This window comes from Dermochelys coriacea, chromosome 10 (genome assembly GCF_009764565.3).
Source record: "Dermochelys coriacea isolate rDerCor1 chromosome 10, rDerCor1.pri.v4, whole genome shotgun sequence".
NCBI lineage: Eukaryota > Metazoa > Chordata > Testudines > Dermochelyidae > Dermochelys > Dermochelys coriacea.
In genome coordinates, this window is record NC_050077.1 from 42,409,736 (window position 1) to 42,426,938 (window position 17,203).

The window sequence follows — 17,203 nt, forward strand, 5'->3', positions numbered from 1 at the left end:
ACAATATCCACATGGGAAGCAGATCAGAAATACAGTGTTTTTCCCCATCAGCTAGCAAACTTAGCAGGTGAATTATTAAAGGGAAAAAAAGGAGAAGAAAAAGTGTAAAGAAAATGTAAGAACAAATATGAAACATCAAAGAAATCATTGATTTATCATAGCTGTACTGTATGTGCTACTACAAAAAAGCATCTTTTAAATTTAAGACTAGGACTTAATCATTCCAATGCAAGTATTTATTCTGGGGTTGATTATTATACAAGATCTCCACCTATGAACACTTAAAAAGAAAAATTTCTTAATGTGAAAAATCTGCTTATATACAGTAAATTACAGAAACTCAAAAAAAAAATCTGGGGTTACTGGCTTCAATATTATTCTGTGTTTTTGATCTAGATATGTTGTACATATCGTTACAAGCGTTAGCTCATGATGTGAATATTAGGGAAATACTTGCTTGATTATTAGAAAAGCAGATGCTTTTGCAGGTATAGTAATCTCCTTCCACCCACTTCCAACAATCTCAAAGAGGTCCATTCAGCATGCACGAGCATATTCCGCAACCACATCATGATACAGGGCAATGTCTCGCAAGAAACTCCTGCAGCTCTATTCGGTTAAAAATCCTTTTAAATCGGAAGAGATCACCAAATGATTTCCACAAGAAAACTGGAATAAAGCAACTCACCATCTGACAGAGTCTGCACAACAACATCTTGGGTAGAGACTCCGGGACCGTGTTTATTGTAGGCTACCACTCGGAAGCTGTACTCAGTATATTTCTTTAATCCATTAATGGTGTAGGAGTGACCTCCAACATCAACATCCTGTTCACGAACAAAGATACATGCGACTCAATCCCTAAAGCAATGCTGACATGCTAACAGGCCTGCTCCAGGCAAGTGCTGCAACCTGGTGTGCTGGGTCACAGTGCTGCTCAGGTTTGGCCCCTGCCTCATCATGATGGAGGGGCAGCTGGACCGAACCTAACCAGTGCTGTGACCCTGCTCACTGGGCTGCAACATCTGGAGTGGCAAGCTGTGCTCAGGGTGGGACAGGAACCACCACTGCAGGGTGAGTCACAGAGAGAGACATACAAAAATTAACAGACAAATAGGAAATATTGGCTATCTATGGCTTTCTTACCCACCCTGACAAGCCTGCAGCCCAACTCATAATCAGCTACAGGGGCAGCATTGTTGCTTTTTCCATTAAAGTCACAATCTATTGAGTCAACAAAGCTTAGTCACATAAGAGGATCCCACTCTCTTCCTCCAAAATACTAACAGCCGAACTCAAGCAATAGGAAGATTAGGGATCACATTAAAGCCACCAATTAAATTAGTTGTTTCCATCTCTTGTAAAAGAGGAATGAATCTGTCTACAACTTAGCAAGTCCACTTGACATAGTCTGAGTTAATATTGCTAAACTTAAGATTCTCACTGTGTTTCCAATACTTCTTAGCAAGCTCAATGACTTGGCTCTTAAGTATTCCCAGGACACATTCTCTTGTGATGGTGCATGAGCCTTTTGGTGCCCTCTGGAGATGACTGCATCCCTGATATTTCCCACTGATGTGGTGGCCCTTACAGAAGGGCTCTGTGGGACAAACAGCCTGGAGATACATTTTCGTATTAATTCCCAACAAGAACTCAGTCAGTTCAGGAAGATACTCCCATGTGGGAATGAATTAGATATATGAGATGCATGTAAAGCTTTGTGGAGGGAATTCACCAGAGACTTCTGTTACGTTATTGTTATTGTTGTGGTTAAACCAGAACTGCTGAAATAAATCCAAAACCCAGACAGGCTTTTTGTATTTAGATCTCCTTTAAACTTTCTGAGTACCCACTCAGAGCCAAACTTGCCCTTCCATAAATATTTCTTCATACACATTCGCTAACTTGGGGCCTTGTCTATGTAAAGGCTGGTGCAGAATACCTAAAATCAGTTTTAAAATGAGCAATTTGGTTAAAACAGTGAAAACTCCAGTATGAAAAGACATATTGATATGTAATTGGATTATGTTGATTCATCTTGCCTTGGTAAAAGCTAAACCAGCACAAGTCAGTTGTAAACTGATAAGAAAATCCATAGGAGTTTACATCAGTTTAACTAATTTGCTTTTAAACTAATTTTAGTTTAACTCATGCAACTTTTGTGTGTAGATCAGGCCTGAACAAGTCATGTATCAATTTGATGTTAAATTAGATGAGCTAGAACATAGAATACTGCCTTAATTTTGTTATATTCATACTTCATGAACCCCACAATACTATAAAACTCTCAGTTCCTCTTTTCAGAGGGACATTCAGTTTCTATCGCTCCATAGTTTAACCCTTAATATGCTGGCATTATCCAAACTGCCAGTCAAATGATTGGCAGGATGTTTTGAGAAACTCAGAGGAAAAGCGTTATAACCAGAAAGTATTGTTATTGGATATATGGCTGTATGACCAGAGTTAAACTGTCATTATATTCTGTCAAGAGAGATGTAGGTATCATACCTGTTCATTATCTGTCCCCTTTTCCATGTAATAGAGCTTGTAGTTCTGGATTTCACCATTGCCTGACAACGGTGTGTCCCATGTGACAGTAATTGAAGTGGGTGAATTAGCATATGCTCGAATGTTCGGTGCTGGACCAGGAAGTTGAACTGGATCATAAACATGAAACTAGTGTAAATTCATCAAACATAACTATTAAATTTGACATTGCTAAATGTACTGAGGCAAACCCAAAAAGCAATCAACCCTGAAATACTCCTTAAAACAGGTATTCTGGGTAACTGAACAAACCCATTAATATTACTGTACATTTTGCAGGCACAAATTGTGTCCGCAGTGGGAATCCACCCTTCTGAAAACTTATCCCTACATATTGTGCATAGACTTTTAGGCACATTCTACTAACAGTGAATCAAACTCCACTCTATTACATCAGTTTTATATGGATGTCACTTCCCTGACATCAAAGGAGCCACATAAGCATAAAACTGTTGTAAAGGAGAGATAATATGTTCCAGTAATTTTCCACCCTCTTCCACACTACCTCAGTTTCAGAATACCTCAACTCCATTTCACTAATTGGCAGACTGAGAGATATTGTATTGTCTCAAATGGTAGAAAATTTCATTTTTTAATCTCATTATTTGCAAACCCTGCAGACCATAGAGCTCCTTCTGATTTCAAAAGGAGTTCTACTGCAAAGGTACATTATATGCTGGAGCTTTTTATATTGCACATCAGAGATATATTCTGAATGTATCTGCTCTCCATTCATGCCAAAACAGAACTTGTTTTGAAGAACACAGAAATATCAGCCAGCTGGTGTAACAGATGGAGCAAAATCAAAGAACCTCTGACAATAATACTTTCTTCCTTCTCTTCTGCCAAAACAAACAAAAAAATTATCCCATTCTTTGTGTCACTGTGTGAAAATTTCATAATTGAGGTAGAAATCTGCAAAGGCACTTACATTTACAACAAATGCTTTAACATTTGTAAACCACTTCCATACACTTTAAAAGGGATGAAAAACACATGCTTAAGTAATTATAATATGTTGATCTAGCTGTCTTTGTGTAGTGCACATTCAAAGTATTTGCACTTTCTATGCTTAGCTGAGGCAATTATGTGTGGAATACAGGAACAAGCGGTACAGAACAGAGATAAAACATTAACAGAACTAGAAATAATCATAGTTATAGAAACTAAGGGTTGATAGGATCAGAAGGATCTTCACAGAGTCATAAGAGAGAAAAATTAATGGCCTGATTTGCAGAGCTGTTGGAATAACCCCATCTCCCAATGGGGACAATGGGAGCTACAAGTGCTCAACACTTTTGAAAAAGAGGCAATAAAACTACATTTCAAACAGCATGACAAAAATAGGCAACATTCGGAGCAGCTGCCTGTTCTCTCATGGACTGTGTATAGTTACACTGATGTTTTAATCCACCTAGCCATTATTGGTAGACACAGCTCATTAACTTCCAGACCCTCAAAAGCTTAACACAACTGGAAATATCAGAAGTACCCCCAGAAAATTCTGGTTTGGACAGAAGCAAGTTGTCACTCTTATCACCTTCCAGAATAAAGTTTACTCTTCAGGGAGAAACTCTTGGCTATCAGAACTGAAAAATGCTCTTTATTATCATTATGATTGGCAATCATATCCCATTCTTAAAAAATACAGATTTAGGTAGTGAAACAGACAAGACAGTTACCCATCTTTTTGTAACCGTTGTTCTTCACGATGTGTTGCTTACGTCCATTCCATTCTAGGTTTGTGTAAGCCCACATGTGCAGTCGTCAGAGATTTTTGACTTAGTGGTATCCGGAGGGCCGACTGTGGTACACCCCTGAGTGCTGCGCTCATGCATCGGTATATCAGGCGCCGCTGGCCCTATGCCCTCTCAGTTCCTTCTTACTGACAACTCCAAGAGGGAGGGTAATGGAATGGACATGAGCAACACATCTCGAAGAACAACAGTTACAGAAAGATCGGTAACTGTTTTTTCTTCTTCGAGTGCTTGCTCATGTTAATTCCATTCTAGATGACTCACAAGCAATGTCCATGGAGGTGGGCTCGGAGTCCACAGTCTTGCAGCTTGCAGCACTGCTCTGCTAAAGCCAGCGTCGTCTCAAGCTTGCTGGGTAAGCGCATAATGAGATGCACAAGTATGGACACATGAGCAGGTAGTGGCCCTACAGATCTCTTGGATTGGAACTTGTGCAAAGAAGGCCGCTGATGAAGAAGAAGAAGGCCATCACGATCGCTGGCAGAGGCACCTTCGCCAGCTCATAGCAGTGGCGGATGCAGGCCATGATCCAGGACAAAATCCTCTGAGCAGAAACCGGGCAACGTTTCATCCTGTCTGCCACCACAATGAACAACTGCGTTGACTCACTGAATGGCTTCATTCTATTCATGAGGACGGCCAGCACCCTCCTGATGTCCAGGGTGTGTAGCTTGTGCTCCTTATTTGATGTATGAGGTTTTGGAAAGAAGACGGGTAAGTATATGTCCTAGTCAATATGAAACTGGGAAACAACCTTGGGCAGAAATGCTGGGTGCAGTCGCAACTGGACCTTATCCTTGTATAAGACCATATAGGGTGGTTCTGAAGTAAGTGCCCCGATCTTCGACAGGGCCAACGTTATCATGACCAGGAACAAAATCTTCCAGGAAAGAAGCAGGAGAGAGCAGGAAGCCAGAGGCTCAAAGGAAGGCCCCATAAGCCTTGACAACATGAGATTCAGGTCCCAGGGAGGGATGGGATCCTGGACTTGTGGGTAGAGATGCTTCAGACCTTTAAAAAATAAAAAGTTTCTTACCTTTTTGTAACTTGTTCTTTGAGATGTGTTGCTCATGTCCACTCCATTCTAGGTGTGCGCGTGCCCACGTGCACAATTGTCACAGACTTTTGCCTTAGCAGTGTCTGTAGGGTTGGCTGTGGCGCCCTCTGGAGTGCCATGCTCATGCATTGGTATATAAGGCGCCGCTGGCCCTATGCCCTCTCAGTTCCGTCTTGCTGACAACTCTGACAGAGTAATGGAATGGACATGAGCAACATCTCGAAGAACAGTTACGAAAAGGTAGGTAACCGTTTTCTCTTCTTCGAGTGCTTGCTCATGTTGATTCCATTCTAGGTGACTCACAAACAGTATCCCTGGAGGTGGGCTCGGAGTTCACAAACGTGTGGCTTGTAATACAGCTCTACCAAAGCCAGCGTCGTCTCTGGCTTGCTGGGTAAGCGCACAGTGAGATGTCAACGTGTGAACGGACGACCATGTGGCGGCCCTGCAGAAATCTGGAATTGGGACATGAGCCAGGAAGGCCACCGCTGAAGCTTGTGCTCCAGTCGAGTGGGCGGTTACAATCGCTGGCGGAGGTACTTTTGCCTGATCATAGCAAAATCAGATGCAGGCGGTGATCCAAGATGAAATTCTCTGGGTGGACACTGGATGACCTTTCATCCTATCCGCCATGGCGATGAACAACTGTCCACTTGCTAAATGGTCTGTCCTTTTGATGTAGAAAGCTAACGCTCTCCTGACATCAAAGGAGTGCAACCTATGTTCCTCAGACTTATGAGGCTTTGGGAAGAAGACTGGCAAAAATATGTCTTGGCTCATGTGAAATTGTGAAAACACCTTGAACAGGAAAGCTGGATGCAGCTGCAGCTGGATCTTCAGACAGAAGTTATTGCCACCAGGAATGACACCTTCCAGAAGAGCAGAAGAAGGGAACAGGGTGCCAAGGGCTCAAAGGGAGCTCTCATGAACTGTGCGAGATGAAGTGAGCTGTAGCTCACGAAAGCTTATGCTCTAATAAATTTGTTAGTCTCTAAGGTGCCACAAGTACTCCTTTTCTTTGTGCCAGTACCAGATTCAGGTCCCACGGAGGAATTGGGTCCTGGACCTGAGGGTAGAGTCACTCCAGACCTTTCAAGAACTGGCCCATCATGTTATGAAAGACGACCAACCTGCCCTGGAACGGAGAGTGAAAGGCTGATATGGCAGCCAAGTGGACTTTAATTGATGAAAGGGACAAGCCCTGAAGCTTGAGATGGGTAAGGTAGTCCAGGATCAACTGCAGTGAGGCCTGCTCAGCCCTAACCTGTTGGGCCAAGGCCCAGCATGTGAATAATTTCCATTTGGCCACATAGAAAGCTCTCCACTAGAGCAACCTACTACCCAGTAGGACCTGCGGCACGCGGGCAGAGTACTCCTGCACTTCAGCAGTCAACCATGCAACAACCAAGCTGTTAAGTGCAGTGCTGCTAGATTCAGGTGAAGAAGCCTGCCATGATTCTGGGATTGGAGATCTGGTCAGCAGGGGCAGCTGCAGCATGGTCATCACTGACAGGTACCTCAGTGTGCTGAACCAGTGTTGGCAAGGCCAAACCGGTGCTATCAGGATAACTTTTGCCTTGTCCGGCTTGATCTTCATGAGGACTCTGTGAAGCAACTGCACTGATGGGAAAGCGTACATCAGAGCCCCAGACCACGGAAGTAAGACGACGTCTAACAAGGAGCCCCTGTCAATCTCTGGAAATGAGCAGAACCTGGTGGCATTTCCTGTTCTGGCGAATCGTGAACAAGTCCACCTGGGGAGAGCCTCACTTTCAGAAAATCCAGCTGCCCAACTTGGGGTGGAGTGACTGCTCATGGCGAGACGAGAAGGCTCTGCTGAGGTGATCTGATAATACATTCTTGGTCCTGGGAAGGTGCGCTGCCACAAAATGAATAGCATGCTGCACATAGAAGTCCAGAGCCAGAGGGCTTCCTGGCAAAGTGCTGATGACCTTGCACTACCTTGATTTCTGATGATGTCCGTTGAAGTGTTGTCCGTCAGGACTTGAACCACGTTGCCTTGTAAGTGGGACCGAAAAGCCTGACAGGCCAAGCAAAACACACTGAGCTCCCTGACATTCATGTGGAGGGAGCAGTCGACCTGGTGTACTGAGGTTGCCCAGGTGGACTCCCCAGCCCAGGTCCATGGTGTCAGAAATCAGAGTTAGCTCCTGGGGCTGGGGCCGTGAAGGGAGCTTCCTGCAACACCGATGTGGGGTCCAACCAACATGCCAGGGATGACTGGATGTGGTCCAGCACTTCGACTACCAAGTCTAGGTCGTGCCTGTTGGGGATGTAGAACGACGACAGCCACGCCTGCACCGGCCAGAGATGAAACCTGGCATGATGGACCATGTAAGTAGAGGCTGCCATGTGGCCTAGAAACCTTAGGCAAGTGCAGGCGGTGGTGAGCGGGTGGCCCCTTACAAGGGAGATCACATCCGACATGACTTGGAAACGGGCATCCGAAAGGCATGGCATCGAGGACCGCCCCCATAAACTCGATTTGTTGCACTGGTATGAGGGTTGATTTCTTTTTGTTCACTAACAGGCCCAGGTTGCAACAGGTGGAATGTACCAAATGGAGACTGTTCTGCACTTGATCCCGCAACCTGCCCTTGATGAACCAATTGTCAAGATAAGGATAGACCTGGACCTCACAAGGCCTCAGGTAAGTGACTACCGGGGCCATGCATTTTGCAAATACCCATGGGGCTGAGGAGAGGCCAAAGGGTAGCACAGCAAATTGGAAGTGATGCTGGCCCACCATAGAACGTAGTAACCGTCTGTGTCCTTGGAAGATGGAAATATGAAAATAAGCGTATTTCAAGTCGAGAGCGGCGTACCAGTCTCCTGGATCCACGGAGGGGATGATGAAGGCCAGTGAAACCATGTGCAACTTCAACTTCTTGAAGTACTTGTTGAGTCGTTGCAGGTCAGGAATGGGTCCTAGGCCCCTTTTGCCTTTGGGATCAAGAAATAGCGGGAGTAGAAACCTTTCCCCTTCATTTCCTGAGGGACCTCCTCCACCGCTCCCAGTTCTAGGAGGTTGTTTACCTCCTGGATGAGGAGCTGCTTGTGAGAAGGGTCCCTGAAGAGGGAATGGAAAGAGGGGAAATGGGGGGTGGCTGACAACTGGATGGTGTAGCTCAGTGATACAATTTCTAGCACCTAACAGTCCAAGGTAACCCATGACCAGGCCGAACGATAGAGATGGTTGAGAAAAGGATGTGGTGGATCTAGGGAGTTGACTGTGGCGACGCTCTTGAGAACACACTCAAAACGCACGCTTCTGGTCCCCTTGTTTTGCCAGGCCAGATTGCACAGGTGAAAGGGAGGAGGAAGGGTGATGGCAACTAAAATTAGCGTCCCTATCCCTTCTCCTTGCAGATCCCTGTCGAGATTGCCAAGGCCTTGGCGGCAGGGGCAGCCAGAATTGCTTCCTTGCTGACTGAGACATATACAACCCCAGTGAGCGGAGGGTGGCCCGAGTGTTCTTCAGTCTGTGCAGCCTCGCGTTCATTTGTTTTGCAAAGAGTCCAACCCCATCAAATGGAAGATCCTGGATCAAGGACTGCATCTCCTAGGACAAGCCTGCGGTCTGACCACTGCTGAGGCAACCACCCTGGCCACCAAACCGGCCACATCTCATGCCATTTGGAGGGAACACTGAGTTGCTGTTGGACCTTCCTCAACAAGGGCCCTGAATTCTTGGGCCACATCCTGGGGCATGGTGTCCTTAAACTTATGGAGGGAGTCCCAAAGTTAAAGTTATATCTCCCCAAAACAGGCTGATGGTTCGTGATGCTGAACTGGAGAATAGCCGTGGAATAAATTTTCCTCCCGAAAAAGTCCAGTTTCTCAGCCTCCTTGTTTTTTGGGGTGAAACTAGATTGCCCTTACTTGTCTCTCTCATTGGCCACAGAAACAACCAACAACCTCGGGGCGGGTGAGTGTACAAGTATTTGAACCCCTTGGCTGGGATGAAATACTTCTCAGCCCTCTGGGAAGTGGGTGGGATTGAGGATGGAGTATGCCAGAGGGCTTTTGCAATCTTTAGGACCCCTTTGTGCACTGGGAAAGTGACATGTGCAAGGGTGGAAGCGGAGAGCACGTTAAAGAAAGCGTCTGATTGCTCCACCATCTCTTCCACCATTAGGCCTAAGCTAGTGGCCACCCTTCAGAGTAGGGCTTGGTGCTCCTTAAAGTCATCTGGTGGGCTAGCACCCACAGCCACATCTGGAGAGGATGAGGATGACCTTTCCACTGGGGGCAGGCCCAGGGCATCAGCCCCTGTGGGGAAAGAGGGTCTTGGGGTGGGCACCTGCCCTTCCACCCCAGCGTCTGCTTGCACTTCACCCACCGAGCCTGGTGCTGTCTGATACTTGTCCGATGCAGCGACTGAACGGGGGTTTCCAAAGGGATGGATCTAGACTGTTCTCAATGGTACCAGATGACAGAACAAGGAGTAATGGTCTCAAGTTGCAGTGGGGGATGTTAAGAAAAACTTTTTCACTAGGAGGGTGGTGAAGCACTGGAATGGGTTACCTAGGGAGGTGGTGGAATCTCCTTCCTTCGAGGTTTTCAAAGTCAGGCTTGACAAAGCCCTGGCTGGGATGATTTAGTTGGGGATTGGACTAGATGACCTTTTGAGGTCCCTTCCAACCCAATCATATTCTATGATTATGACTGACCATTGTTGCGACGGGGGCATTGGCATAACTGGCATACCCCAGGCATTCCAGTAAGGCCATTGCGATAGCCAGTGGCCCTGCTGCCAGGACAGTCTAGGTCGTGCCTGTTGGGAACGTGGAAAGACGGCAGCCATGCTTGCAGAAACCAGAGATGGAGCCAAGCATGGCTGGCCAAGTATGTACACATGGCCATGTGGTCCAACAACTGCAAGCAGGTGTGAGCCATGGTGAACTGATAGTTCTTTACATGGGAGATCAGGTCCAACATGGCCTGAAAAAGATTAGGTCCAACATGGTTTCCAGAAGGAAGGATCTAGCTCAGGTGGAGTCGAGAACCACCCCAATGAACTCTATTCACTGGACGGGCGTTAAGGTGGATTTTTTTCTCATTTATTAACAGACCCCGTTGCGGCAGGTGGAATGCACCAGATCGAGGCTCCTTTGCACTTGCTCCAATACCTGCCCTTGACGAGCCAGTCACTGAGATATTGGAAGATCTGGACCCCTCAACATCTCAGGTAAGCAACCACTGGTGCCATATATTTTGTGAACACCCTCAGGGCTGATGAGAGGCCCAAGGGCAGCACTGTGAAATGAAAATGGCGTCCTCCCACTATGAAACAGAGGAAACGTCTGTGACCTTGGAATATGGAACTAAGCGTCCTTTAAATGGAGGGCAGCATACCAGTCTCCTGGATCCCAGGTGTGAATGATGCCAGGGAGAAGGAGTTGCTCATGAGAAGGGGCCCTGAAGGGAAAGAGGGGGGTGGGAGGGAGGGGCAGCTGAAAACTGCAGGGTATAAAACAGAGATTCTATGTCCAGCACCCAGAGGTCTGAGGTGACCTGTGACCAGGTTGAATGATAGGGATGAAGATGGTTGAGGAAAGAACAAGGTGGATCCAGGGAATTGATTGAGGCATCACTCTCAAGCGCACCTTCAAAATGAATGCTTCTAGCCCCCGGGATGCTGCACCAGGGCAGGCTGCGCAGCCTGCAGGTGAGTGGGAGGAGGAAGGGCAGTGGCGACTAAAGCTCATGTCTCTGTCCCTTCTCCTTGCAGATGCCCTACGAGGCTGCCAAGGCCTTGGAAGAGGCGTCAGCCAGAACTGCTTCCATGCAGACTGCAGCATATGCATGGTCAGTGAGTGAAGGGTGGCCCGAGTGTCCTTTAATCCATGCAGCCTCACATCAGTCTGCACTGAAAAGAAACTGTTCCCATTGAATGGGAGGTCCTAGATAGAGGCCTGCATCTCTTGGGACAGGATGGCGGTCTGAAGCCAAGAGCTGCACCTCATAACCACCACGGCTGCGACCACCCTACCTGTCTTGTCCGCCACATCCCATGCTATTTGGAGGAAGCAACAAGCCACCGTGGTACCCTCCTCCACCAGGTTGCCAAATTCCTGGCCAGACCCTGTGGGAAGGACTCCTTGAACTTATGGAGGGAGTCCCATAAGTTAAAATTGTACCTGCCCAAGCGGGCCTCATGGTTCACCACCCAGAACGGCAGGCTGGCTGTTGAATACATTTTTCTCCCAAAAAGGTCCAGTCTTTTGGCCTCTATTTTTGGGAGTTGAACTAGTGTGCCCCTGCTTGTCCTTTTTGTTAGCCACAGAGACAACCAGTGAGCCCAGAGGTGGGTGGGTATAACGGTACTCGAATCCTTTGGCTGGGATGAAGTACTTCTTTTCAGCCCTTTTGGAGGTGGGAGGGATGGATGAAAGGGTCTACCAGAGGGCCTTGGCAATTTTCAGAACCCCGTCATGCATTGGTAGTGCAATACATGCTGGGGTAGAGGCTGAGAAGACACCGAACAAAGTGTCCGCCTGCTTGGCCATCTCCTCCATCTCTAGGCCCAAGTTGTCGGTCACCTGTTGAAGCAGGGCCTGGTGTTCCTTAAAATCATTTGGCGGGCTGGCCCTCAAGCGTCCTGCAACTGCCTTGTCTGGGGATAAGGATGACGACGAGGCATCATCACCAGTGGAGGATGGAGGTTTTGGGGTGGGCACTGTTTCCTCTACCCCGACCTCTGAGTGGGTCTCATGCCCCGAGCTCGGTGCCGCCAGCTGTTGCTTCAAGGTGGCAGCAGATGAGTGGTGCAAAGGGGGCATTGTCATCACCGGCATGCCCCATGCACTCCAATAAGGCCACTGCGCTGGCCACTGGCTATGTTGCCAAGGCGGTGACGTAGACACAGATGCAGACTCAGGTGCCCTGGTGGGGTTTTAGCAAGGGCTGAACTGCTCTTCCCTGCTGGAGGAATCATCCTCTGGTGACCATGGTGGGGCTGTCGACACCTGTGCCTGCTGTAGTTTGAACCCACTGCCTCTTGTCCTGCTCTCTATGGAAAAACAGAATAACTTTTCTTCATCTTTTTTGTTGCAGCCTTTCACATATCTGAAGACCATTATCATATCCCCCCTTAATCTCCTCTTTTCCAAATTAAACATATCCGGTTCCTTCAACCTTTGCTCATATGACTTGCATTCCATCCCTTTGACCATTGTTGTTGCTCACCTCTAGATCCTTTACACTTTCTCTACATCCTTTCTATACATTGGTGACCAAAACTGGACACCCCACTCCAGCTGAGGCTTAACAAGCACTGAGCAGAGCAGTACTATCACCTCCTGTGATTTGCATGCTATGCCTCTGTTAACGCAAACTAAAATTACATTTGCTTTTTTTGCAACAGCATTGCATTGCTGACTCATGTTGAGGTTGTGATCCACCACAACTCCCAGATCCTTCTCAGAAGTGCTGCTGCTATGCCAGTTTTCCTTGAGGAGGTGTTGCGCTATACAGTCAAGAATGAATACATTTGCTCTGAGGTCCAATGGGAAGTGAGCCAAAGACTTACTGAGAGTTTCTGGGTGAGGATAACAAGGGAAAAGAACACTTACGATGTTATGGTGGGGGGTCTATTATAGACTCCCAAATCAGGAAGAGGAAGTAGATGAGTCATTCTACAAGCAGGTAACAAGATTAGCTAACACACATGAGCTAGTATTAATGGGGGATTTTAACTTTCCCTGATATCTGTTGGAAGACTATTGCAGCAAAACATAATATTGCAAATCCTGCAAATTATTAGCATGTGTAGGGAACAACTTTCCAATTCAGAAATTTGAGGAAACAACCAAGGGGTCACCCATTTTGGATCTGGTTTTGACCAACGGCGATGAATTATTTTCAAACGTGAAGGTGGTTGAGAACTTAGAAGGATGTGATCATGATCTGATAGAATTCAAGCTCCTATGGAAAGGAGGACATGAGAACAGCAAAATAAGGACACTGAATTTCAGAAAGGCAGACTTCAACTGACTCAGAAAAATTGTAGGCAAGGTGCCATGAAAAGACCAATTAGGAAGAAAAGAAGTCAAAAGGGGCTGATAGTTCTTTAAAGATGTAATACTATAGGCTCAATATCAAGCTATTCTGACACAGAGAAAAGATAAGAAGAACCATGGGAGGCCAATGTGGTTGCACAAGGAGCTTTTTTTAAGCTATCTAAAAACCAAAAGGGATACGTACAGGAAATGGACGGAAGGTCATGTCACTGAGGTAGTATACATGGGAATCGTACAAGCATGTAGGGACAAAATCAGGAAAGCCACGGCAAAGAATGAGTTACAGCTGGCAAGAAACGTTAGAGACAGCAGGAAGAGGTTCTTCAAATATGTCAGACAAAAAAGAAAGATCAAGTACACAGTTGGTCCATTGCTCAATAGAGAAGGTAAGCTGAGAACAGAAGATGATAGGAAGGCAGAACGGCTAAAGCCTACTTTGCCCCAGTTTTCTCAAAAATATAACGTGACCAGATGACTAACAAAGTTACCATTGACAATAAAGGGAAGGGATACAGATTGGGATAAGAAAAGAACATGTCAGAGATCTTCTGACAAATTTGCCTATTTAGAAACTGGGGGATTAATTCCCTGAAAGAAAACTATCGCCTTCCTCTCATGGATAAAAGTGACCCAGCCAAAATTTTAATTAGATCTGCTTACAAAAGTGGAGAGAACTAAATCTGGTTCACTCTGACTGTTTGAATTATTTGGTTATGAATCATTTCATTGAGTTAGCACCAACAGCTAAGTCCATCCCACATCTATCCCTAAAGGACTTTTCTTATCCTAAGGGAGATTTTCAGTAGACAACTAAATATTTCAAACAATTAAAAATGTATATTAATGCTTCCCAGTTCCTTTGATTCCAATCCATTTGTCTTCTTTACATCTATGGATGTAACATTATGGTTGCATGGTTAAATACTCAAAAATCATTAAAAAAATAAATAAATCAAGGACTGACATTATTACACAACTCTACCTGCTTGTGCATACTCATTACGATACAGTTACACCATCGCAGACTATTTTTCAAATACATTATTTTTTCCACAACCTTAGATGCACATTGTGACTCTAAGAGCATTCCAATGCCAGAGGGCAGGAGCCTCCCTTGTATCTAGCAGTGTCTCAGTGTGCCCCAAATCATTCTTGTCATAATCTGTATTTAAAAGGTGCCATGTAAGGTATGATATGCAAACTGGTAATGCGCTAATCATTAATAGTATTGAGTTGTGTATGCATGGGTGATATATGAAAAATTATAAATATGTGCTGGAAATACATTCTAGAAATGTGTTGGCAGGCAGAGCTTAAGTTACCCACTCTGCACAAAGGAATGTGTCTCTAATGTAAATTAAGCAAAGAGACAATGGAAGTACATTTACATAAAAGGTTAACAAAGCCATCAAACTAGCAAGTTGGGAGATAGCCATATAACTATTGTGACGGGGGAGAAGACTGCAAAAGTTAACATGGGGTCAGCAAGCTGAGCCCCCAGAAGGGTTTCCTGACTGAAAACACAGATAAACTTTGAAGATATAAGCAAAGAGCCATTTTGATGTCTTTCACCTGAAGAGACAAAGAAACTAGGTGCTTTGAGCTCTGTGGTGGATCATGGCTAAGAACTGGCAAGCCATGCTGAAAGAAATGTGGTGAGAAAACTACTCTGAACAAAAGGTTCTAGTTTCTTAAGTTAGAGTTTACTCTTAGAAGCGTATTTTTTTGTTTGTTTGTTTAACCATTTCTATCCCAATTCCCTCTACTTGGTTTTACTTAAATATCTACTCTTTGCTAATAAACTTAATTTTGGCTTATTATACAATCATCTCAGTGTAGTGTTTCAAACTGAAGAGTAAAATCCTCAGTCAAACTACCAGGCTAGTGCTATGTAGTCTCTTTAAATGAACCAGTGAAATTGATGAGGTTTGTGAGTGCTGCAGTGAGATGGGCTGAGCACTGAAGAGGAGATGGCCTGGGGAAGACTCGAGGGGCTGTTGTCATCACCCTGCAAGGAGTAACCAGGGGTGGAAGCCAGGGTGAGGCCATAGTCCTGTAAGGAGGCTGCTGGTGTCAGGACGCTGAGCCACAGCTGCAGAGCTCAGAAGCACCCATGACTACAGGGCAGGCAATGACACAACCCTTTACTGGTCTGAGTGACTACTCAAAGCATCACACATATATGGGTATCTTGTACTACTGTATACTACTCTATATATGAAAGAATCCATGAAAGTAAGTAATATGAAAAGTAAACTACACTTCCACAGTATACTAGATTAAGTATACAATACCTTAAAAGTGAACATGTACATGTATATATAGGCCAGTATTTTATATAATACATTTGCAGCATCTTATTATGGAAGCGTTGGTTCTATAATTAAAGCTGAATTGAATTTTGCACATGAAGTAGGGATTCACACACTTTGTTTCATATGACGAATACTGTTTATCCCTCCCCAAAATTACAGCATTTACTCCAATTTACAAATTAATTTATGAGTTAAAAATAATTTGAAATGGCTCCTTTAAGAAGTTTAGTTCCCTGGGTCAGATTATTTTTGTCCTGAATGGTGTTACTGAACAACAGATTCTTTAAACTTTCCATATTGTGTGTGTGTATATAAAGAATTAATAAAGAATTTCCCCATTATTCTTTATAACAAAACAACTTTAACTGCTCTAACATGGGGGGGAAACGAAACTTCTTTTTAATCTGGGACTATAAACATTATAAACTAATCATAACTGTATGGTTAATTCACTGCAACGCTACAGGATGGAGTGAAGATTTGGGTGCCTTAACTATGTATTTTCATACCTTAGCTGTAAGAATAAGGCCTTTGTCTGTAGACATATTGCAAGGCCTAAAGCCCAAGGCCTTCGTCCGCAGCCAAATTAAAAAAGCAGCAGCCATTAGCTGAGAAGCAGGAAGTCACAACCTCACATTCCATCTAAATTACATTAAAACAATGTAATATCAGCTGTTAAGAAGGACACGCTGTTCTAAAGGCACCCACTATCACCAGATAAAGAAACAGATCTTAAGATGGTTAAAGAAAACTTAGTTTGATAGCATTCTGTCTGTCAAGAAATCACTTATCAATAGTTGTGGTTGTGAGATCCTAATTTCTTTATTGTTCTGTCATTATGGTTCCCACTTCTCTATTGTTTGTCTGTATGATCTCTGTCTGGTTCTTTGATTGTTTCTGACTGATACACAGTTAATTTTGCTAAGTGTAAATCAATTAAGGTGGTGGGGTAGGATTGGTTAGAAAATTTTGTTACATTATATTAGCATTGGTTAGTTAAATTTTAGTATAATGATTGGTTAAGGTATAGCTAAGCAGGTCTCAATTTTCACTATATAAACTGGGATCCAAAAGGAAGTTCTCTGGGAACCAGCTCCAGGATACAGCCCCAAGAACAGAGCTGCCAGACCTTAACACTTTGCCAATGACACCATGCATAAACTGAAGTCCCCCAGATGGACCTGATCCTGACTGGCCATCAAGAAAAGTTCATCAGTTTTATTGGGAGTGGTGAGCATTTTATGTGTACTGTGAGCGGTGAGCATTGTATGTGTACTGTGAGCATTCTGGGTTTTGCTGATTGTTAGTAAATAGAGATTACATAGGATATTACTGTGTAAGACTCTTTCACCGGTAAAAGACCCCATAAACCCGCAAAAGATTAAGCCCTGACTCCACAGGGAAAGGGTGTTTGCCTGAAGCAGTAGAAGAGCCTGGACCCTTAGGAACTAGGAAAGGGGGGGTGCCTAAATTAAGAGGATT

At 44.8% G+C, this 17,203-nt stretch overlaps 1 protein-coding gene across 30 annotated transcripts in view; it reads right to left on the reverse strand.

Annotated features, from left to right (window-relative positions):
• NEO1 (neogenin 1) overlaps positions 1 to 17,203 on the reverse strand; it is a 499,518-nt gene that overhangs the window by 86,139 nt on the left and 396,176 nt on the right. For all 30 annotated transcript variants that reach the window (XM_043493234.1, XM_043493238.1, XM_043493237.1 and 27 more), the window contains exons 10-11: positions 2,509 to 2,657; positions 689 to 827 (exon numbers count right to left, since the gene is read on the reverse strand). In XM_043493234.1, coding sequence (XP_043349169.1) covers positions 689 to 827; positions 2,509 to 2,657 — 288 coding nt within the window. The remainder of the gene's footprint in view (positions 1 to 688; positions 828 to 2,508; positions 2,658 to 17,203) is intronic.